The sequence below is a fragment of the Priapulus caudatus genome, unplaced genomic scaffold (genome assembly GCF_000485595.1).
Source record: "Priapulus caudatus unplaced genomic scaffold, Priapulus_caudatus-5.0.1 Scaffold750, whole genome shotgun sequence".
In the NCBI taxonomy this organism is placed as follows: domain Eukaryota; kingdom Metazoa; phylum Priapulida; class Priapulimorpha; order Priapulimorphida; family Priapulidae; genus Priapulus; species Priapulus caudatus.
In genome coordinates, this window is record NW_014577811.1 from 147,781 (window position 1) to 155,971 (window position 8,191).

An 8,191-nucleotide genomic window follows, 5' to 3' on the forward strand; every position below is an offset into this window, starting at 1 on the left:
GTAAGCACTTTACGGCAGATGAGGCACGGCAACCTTTTCTTGAGCACGAGTGTAGAGTTGTGCAACCTATAATATTGTAGCGCTGCTTCGCTCTAGCTTATTAATTAGGCGAGATGCCGCGTGAGTGGAGCGGGCGACAGCCGGCCAGCAGCCGACGCACATGTTTAACCATAAACCGCAGTCGACGTACGAGGCGTTCGGCGGAGCGGGGGAGCCCCCGCCAAGCCGAGTAGGTGACGATAGGATACAAGGACCGCGCGTATATAATGCGAGCCGCGCCCGGGAGCGGGAGAACTCTCGGGCCTCCCTTGTTCTACCCTGTCATGCTTATTGTACGCTATGCGTTGTGCTTTGTTGCTATTAAATGGCTTTGTTGTTATTATATGGCTAATAATACAGCTGTCTGTGGTACGTTATACCGCTAGTTCGTGTTTGCTTTCCGATTTGCGCAATTGTTACTCCTTACCCAACGGCCGCTCCCGTTCCCATACCGCGACTAAGTACAAGGTTACAATATGTAAAATCGTTGACACAACAATGGAACCCAGCACAAGATTAGGGGTTATATTCCCCTACACCCCACGTACGCTTCTGTCGCTTACACAATTACTGAGTGTAAAATATAGGAGTGTATAATATCAGGAGTGTATAATATAGACACTATATACTCAGACAATCTCTCATAGAAAACTCTCATAGACAATATATCTCTATATTATACCCTCCCGCTTGTATCTATATAGTCAAAGCGCTACAGTTGCATTGTCGAATATATCTCTATATTATACCCTCCCGCTTGTATCTATATAGTCAAAGCGCTACAGTTGCATTGTCGTTGTTTACAGCCAGCGGCTGCAGCAACGACGGAAGAACGAGAGGCAGCTATAGCTGGTGTCGTACTGCCGCTGAGAGGGTCTATGTCCCCCGGGGGTACTGCCGGAACGTACCCTGGGTACGGTCCGGTATACCGGAACGTACCCTGGTGCTATCTAATATGCCGAACCGTACTTCCCCTACTCCACTAACGAGTCTAGGGAGTCGCCTACGCCTACTCCCTAATCCTAACCATATCAAATAGTGACCAGGGTACGTTCCGGTATACCGAACCGTACCCAGGGTACGTTCCGGCAGTACCCTGGGGGACATAGACCCTATGAGCCGTACTGCCGTAAATGTTTAATGGCTACTGTCGCGTACACCGCAGCGACAACGGGGACCGACAGTTATACTCGCTGTAGGTGATTGGCAACCCCCATAAACGCGGCATAAATTCACGAGGACACTATACGACCGTCCGCCGAGGGAACAGCATGCGATTTAGTACTGTAGGCGCCCTGCTCTCTCTCTCTCTCTCTCTCTCTCTCTCTCTCTCTCTCTCCTCTGTGCGTGCGTGTGTGGTGTGTGTGTGTGTGTGTGCGTGTGTGTGTGTGTGTGTGTGTGTGTGTGTGTGTGCGCGCGTGTGTGTGTGTCTCGCTCTCTGTCTGTCTGTCGTACGTCCTGTTACATAGACAGGCATCATTTCCAGTTTCTAACGCGCAATTTAAAAAGCATATATACCGCTCTTGATCCTCCCACTATATTGTAAGCGAGCAAAGGCCACACGCCAGGGAAGGTGATGGCGGATGCGAGACTGGTGTTGGGGTAATGCATAACACAGGAGCGGGCGAGTCAGCGGTCGACACGGAGATCAAAGAGAGCCGACTCGAGATGGCGCCAGCTAGGCTGGGAATCGCAGTCATGAATCCCCGGAGTGTGACAGGCAGCCGCACACGTGCTGACCTATAGATGACGGTGCTGACCGATAGATGACTGTGATGACACCATGGTCCGAATCGACCATGGAATCACGCCAAGTGCGCACCACGCATCCCGCCACCATATTAGGTAGCGGGAGATAGCAGTAGGAATCCGCACTCTGCCGTGTTCGGGAGGGCCGGTTGGTCAGAGTTGGGAGCTAAAAGAGATCTATGACGTAGGGGAAGAAACGGCGCACCTACGGACCGGGCGCGCGGTATAAAGAGGAAGCGCGCGCCGACTGCCTCGGGGCTTCTTGTGTCGAGACATAGTCTGAGAAAGGTGTAAGTTGCGTGATACGGTTACTATGCACTGTAATGCTTTTCTATTCGTTAGCGCACTGAGACTTCATGTTATTGTATTAGAGATGTAGTAAAACACTATCGTGAACGCTACTCTTGTTTTTTCTTATCTTATCTCTATCAGTCTATTACAGAATTCCACGTCGTAGTGCCAAACACAGCGTCTACAATATAATATATATATATATATATTATATATATATATATATACGCTATAGTCCTCGACACACTCAATCCCGCGGAATTTTCTTTGGAATAAATTAATGTTCAGACCGTAATGTCCTGCTAATGAGCAATTATTTCTTGGGGCATGATTACAAAGACTACTGTCTGCCAAGTATTACTATATGTGCAAGTACAATAATTATATCAAACGCATTATATCAGGGAGTAAATAATAATAGATTATATATAATATAATTCTATTATTATTCACTCCTGATTATATGTATTCTGTTACATAATAATTATAACATTGAAGAGAATTCTTTGGCACAATTCATCAGGCTATAGGTATGAAAACTACGCTTTATTGCGATGTGATATAAGCCACGTCTACAAGACGTTTCCGATTTATTTACACGATAACACAAAAACTGAATGTGATGTTTTGCACCATGCTGAGCGTTGACCTTAGAAATAATACCCTAGACGGGTTATCAATGCATTTCTATGGTGTGTGGCAATGCGCATAACCGGGATCTTGTCTGCACATGGTAAAAAATTATCACCAACTCATAATAATAACGAGAAATAGATACGTAAGCTATCATCGAGTGGGGCAACTCTGCAGAGCGTACTTTAAACACTTGGAACTATATATATACATGTACAGCAGGACAAAAATATTGTCATACGTACATTTGAATATGACGTCATACAGCAACAGCTGTCACCAGTGCAGTGTCGTATCAAGCATGCGCACAAGGCTACGGTGCATGCACGTATATAATATGCACGTACGCAACACACCTGATGATATTTCACACACAATCCATGAGTAACAGCCATCCGCCTTTTTATAAAATCCTGGATCCATCACGTTATCACTGTCACTTTTTAATAAATGGTAGTTATATCGTTCTTACATGCCGCACTGTGCTTTTAGTTTTGTTAACAATAACAAATGCAAATAATTTATATACCTAGCTTTTTGCACTAGCCTGTCTAAAAATATATAATTTCAGGCAATGGATATGTTGTTTATGTATCAAAATATAGTCACCACATCGGTCATGTGAAATTTTCAATTGACGAAAAACTTTTGAATGAAATAGTACCAGGGACTTGCTTAATCTATGCAAGAAGCATCTTAATTTATGCATGAATTCTTGGTGATGTGCCACCGCTACTCTTCATGAACTTTAGACAAGATATTTTCGGTCAGGGCTGCACACAGGGTGCTGTTTATAATACTGTCAGTCCTTTTTAATAAGCAAGAGACAATGGCCACCCACTTGGGCAAATGTATGTGTGCTTGGCATTGTGACTGTGTTTTGCATGTGGTGCACTGATCGACTGCTTCACACATGACATGACATTCTATCATCGTTCCCAACCGAACATTTTCGTCACAGAACCTGGTTACTCCACTGGCACCACTTCGCTTTAGCTCCACAAAGTTCAGGTAACCTTGCGTGAACCCTTAAGTTCAACAGTTAAGAGACAGCTGATGACAGTGATTTATATCGGGTGTTGACCGTACAGCCGTAAGCAAGGTGCGATCACTGAGACAATCCACGGATCTCGAATTCACAGTTGCATGCAGGTGTGAACATAGGGACTGTTTTCGCCTAGTCTCATCGCCTCAGCTGAGTGCGGCAATAGCCGACACTTGTTGATCAGGCAATCGTGGTAAGCCGATGGCCGCCGCCGACACGATAGTATTGTCGACGACGCAGTTGATGATGGCGCTGTCGACTCCCGATCGGCCCTGCAGCTGGAGCCACCGTGCACGAGGTGCGAATCTCGCGCGGCTACTCAGGAATGTCGATGATTAGCTGGTCATTGTCCTCTGGTTGTGGAGCAGGGGACGGCTCAGCAGCTATCTCATCACTGAAGGAAAAACAATGGGGTCACGATACAGCGGAATTACAACTTGTTCGCACGCTCGTGCACCTACACGCACAGCCTGTTTCTATTACAGGCGCATATTATACTCCATGGATATTACAAATATGTGTATGTATGTATATATACATATATGTAGCGAGCAGTGTTGCGCCGGGAATTCTACCCCATTGTAAGCTGATTAGAACACAGCTGTAGGAGTAGTTATACGTAGAAATAGGCGCTCGAGTACCTTGGCCAGCGGTACGACACCGGACGCGGTGTCGCCAAAGGCTGGCTGCATAACCAAGCTAGAAGTAGTAATAACATAGCGGAATTAGTTGTAGCGAAAAGGCTTTTACGGGCCCAATCACCTATCGGTATAATTGGCGACGTGTTTGCCGCCCTCTGTGCCGCCGAGACAAAGGAGGCGGAAGACACGTGCACGACGATATAACAGGGTTCGCATACCCATGCTGGAGCAGAGAATTTGAGGCACGATCCGTCACGCGCTGCCCGTTATGTGCTGCTATTTGGAATAGAGTTGCAATAAAGACCTTTCGTGTACCCGTACCCGCAGACTTCGTTTTTGGTATCTTCTCTCTCATCTCTTCTCATCTCTCTCTCTCCCGACCTTCTCACGTCCCGCCCGTCCTTTCTACCAGCCTCCGTCCTTCTCTATTCTCCATCTTCTCCATTGTGTAACGTCGCGCCAGTTGTTACATATATATATATTATGCTGCTGCTGCTGCTGCTGCTGCTGCTGCTGCTGCTGCTACTGCTACTGCTACTACTACTATATCGACCAAGGTGGGCATGATGCTTCCTTGAGTCGGGAAATCTGTGCGTGCGTGCATGCATGTATTTATGTATTAAATAGGTTATATAATGTATGTATGTATATATTTATTTATTTATTTATTCAGGGTGAATAATAACATACGGTGTGGTGCTGAACATCTCTTGAGGAACACTTGTTGGAATGGTCTCTGTGTCAACGATGAGCTTTTTGGCTTGTAGGTGTCTATGGATATCCTCAGTGCTCATCTTGTGAGGCTTGGCCCGCTGTACAGGGGATTTAGTAGTCGACTGACCTATAAGATAAAGATTTCCTGTAGAGTAACATGTTAGCAAGAGTTAGTAAAACGGTGTGTCACCATGCATTATTTCGTGTCATGAGCCTACAGCGCCATCTATCGTGAAAAAGTAAGCCAGTATACATTAAAATGTGGCAGTTTATTAGAGTAAAATGGCAACACATGGCGTGTATAGAAAGAGGGCAGAAGGAACTAGACTAGCAGCGATGGTGGGGAGAAATACACTGGTACCAAGGGAGCAGTACACTACATACAGTTTTAAGATTTTAACAGTTTCGGGTGATGGTCATGTTTAGAAAACAGAAACTGTCCAAGCACTAATGCACTAATGCACTGGAGGAGTTTCAAAACTGGGAAACTAAACCAGAAGTTACCATGGCAGGAATTCACAGTGCACTGCTTCACTAAACCGTGGTACACATATTATTTTATGTATGCAGAACTGAGGGTTTCTGGTTCGCATAATTTCGACAGATGAACGTTTATTGTATTTGGCAGGTATACTGGCTTGTGGGTAAAGATCAAGTTCCAACCAAACTCGCTATATGTGGGTAGTTTGTAACGAGGAAATTTGATAACTTTTAAATAGATAAAACGTGGCTGGTTTGCAAATTAGCCATCATAAACCTACCAGGTTGGGTGGATGACTTGCTGCTTGATTTAGGTTTTTTCTTATGTGGTTCTCCCGTCTTTCCACTTGAAAGTTTACCCTGAAGAAAAATGACAAGTAGAGTATATAAATTGTACAAAAAACTTTAACCAATGGAGATTCCAACACTGTGTAAGCATGACTTATATTACTATCACATGTATGTATAAAAATCGGAAAGACAACTTATCTAATGGAGATTAAACACCTTGTGAGTACCTATATTTCGGTCACATGTAGATTGTTTTTACCTTACCCCGGGTTTCGAAAGGCCAGGATAACCTAGAGCAGCCAGTGCTGCCATTGGATCAGTTGTGCCGAGAGGAGGAGCCAAAGAATGTGATATCGACAATGTCTTTTTCCTGTAAATATGAAAATTCTATTCATGATCACCTCTACTATAGAGTTAATCCACAAGTTCACCACTACTTGAGATGAAAGACGATTTATCGAATTCTGACACCTATATGCATATATAGCAAGTGACAAATATTGCGTTGTAATACAGCTTAGGTGAGATTAAAGAATATACTCTCAGGAAAAATTATTCTAACATTGCCGGAACCCTACTCTAGTGGATCACAACATGTAACTCCAGCACAATATTATCACTACAGAAAGATTCTGCTGCTAAGTGAGTGGCTTGTACCAGTATGGGGTCGTTTACCTTTTTGCAACCTTTGTGCCTTTCTCGGGCTCGCTTGAACTTGATGCAGTATCATCAGACTCACTACTGGAATCTCCTACTTTCTCGTACTGGAGCAACCGGTCCAGCAGGAAGCTGAAACCACACCGTATTAATTATAATACCAATTAATGAGAAATGTTAACGATTTAAAAAAACAAACCCAAATAGAACCTAAAAGATATTTGCACATCAAGTGGTGAAATGTTGAATTAGGTTTATTGACTACATTACTATATTATTTTGATACATTCCGTTTAATTCCTGATATGTTAATATACCTCTTATCTCGTGATATTCGTAATAGTCGTCGCTGGGACTTTCTCATTTCTTCTTGAAAGGATTCATTTTCCTAGATTAAATAAACAAAAGATAAAATAATGATATAATAATGTAATAAACTAACGTAAGTTGTTTGACTACACCAACATTAGACCAACCAAAGACCTGCTATATTTCTATCTACAATTTGACATGAGACCATCATAGTAACGAACCTGTCACGCCTATTATTGCTGAGTAATAATAATATTATTAAATTTGATAGCAATGAAAGAAATCAATTCACAAAATTTCAAGATGGCTAAGTATTACTAATGCAGATGGGGTCGTTGTCATATCAGGTACTACAGATATGTACCTGAGGTAGTTTTAGGTTGTTTAGTATTAATAATTATGTTTATATTTTTATATGAGGTATGTTTAGGGTTAGGGTACACTTCTGTAGTACAAGTCTGGTACACTTTGTGTATACATATATGTAACTCGGATACATATCTGTAGTACCTGATACGACAACGACCCCTTCAGCAGTACTAATCAGGTCAAATTGATTGCCATCGCTAAGAAAACGTGACATAACGATATTCTTATTACTGATTAGGTATGACATACATAATACATGTACCATAATGTAGACAGAAAAAATAATATGCATCTATGGATGATTAATATGACATTTAAACTGTCTGTCTTTGAATGTAGATTTAACTTACATACACCAGAAATTTCAGCTTTTGCTTGAGAACCTTGTATTTCTGTTTGTAGTTGATATCTGATTGTTGATCATCCATTGTTTCCTGCAAGAGAAAGGAATAAGCAGACATTTACAAATGGGAAATTTATAGCAATAATTCTATATTTTGTATGAATGCAAACACTGTAACATACTCTAACCTGGTCTGACCGGGCTGCTCTTCCCTGCAGCTAATAATAACCCTGCTATACTGGCTTACATTATCATACATATCCATGCACGTATGACTAGCGAATCATTGAGATTGAATTTACAGACTAGGCAGTAATCAAGTCAAGTCCACTTTTCGCATGATACATTTACACAGTACTGGGAGACAGCTTCGCCTATATTTGAAAGACTACTACTACCACCAGGAGTAAGATAATATAGGAATCTATATTATCCTATCTATATCTATAGGAATCCTATATTATCTTACTCCTGCAGATAATATATAATAGATAATATATCAGCTACACTTTCGCACCCACCTAATCTCTATGCATTGCAGACACATGTGCATTGCAGGTTGGCAGGCAACAATTATGATTAGAAGCGTGCCATCCATGGGCTGCCCGTGTTTTTGCTTACCCACAC

The 8,191-nt window shown here is 42.7% G+C and overlaps 1 protein-coding gene across 2 annotated transcripts; it reads right to left on the reverse strand.

Annotated features, from left to right (window-relative positions):
• Positions 1 to 2,604: 2,604 nt before the first annotated feature.
• LOC106813281 (INO80 complex subunit E-like) lies at positions 2,605 to 8,185 on the reverse strand. 2 transcript variants are annotated; one of them, XM_014817385.1, is made up of 8 exons: positions 8,086 to 8,185; positions 7,572 to 7,655; positions 6,858 to 6,928; positions 6,559 to 6,672; positions 6,148 to 6,253; positions 5,874 to 5,952; positions 5,089 to 5,239; positions 2,605 to 4,151 (listed from the first exon to the last, which is right to left on the reverse strand). In XM_014817385.1, the coding sequence occupies exons 2-8, from the start codon at positions 7,647 to 7,649 to the stop codon at positions 4,073 to 4,075; spliced, it is 678 nt and encodes a 225-aa protein (XP_014672871.1). In that variant the 5' UTR covers positions 7,650 to 7,655; positions 8,086 to 8,185; the 3' UTR covers positions 2,605 to 4,072. The 2 variants fall into 2 exon arrangements, with proteins under 2 accessions (XP_014672871.1, XP_014672872.1); XM_014817386.1 differs by lacking the exon at positions 8,086 to 8,185 and having other exon boundaries at positions 7,576 to 7,656.
• Between the last annotated feature and the right edge of the window lie 6 nt (positions 8,186 to 8,191).

Bases quoted from the DNA above. Each gene is read 5' to 3' on its own strand.
- LOC106813281 (XM_014817385.1), bottom strand. From the start codon at position 7,649: ATGGATGATCAACAATCAGATATCAACTACAAACAGAAATACAAGGTT. The intron at 6,254-6,558 runs GTAAACGACCCC...TCATATTTACAG, and splicing joins GGCACAAAGGTTGCAAAAAG to GAAAAAGACATTGTCGATAT. The intron at 5,240-5,873 runs GTAGGTTTATGA...TTTATCTTATAG, and splicing joins CAAGTCATCCACCCAACCTG to GTCAGTCGACTACTAAATCC.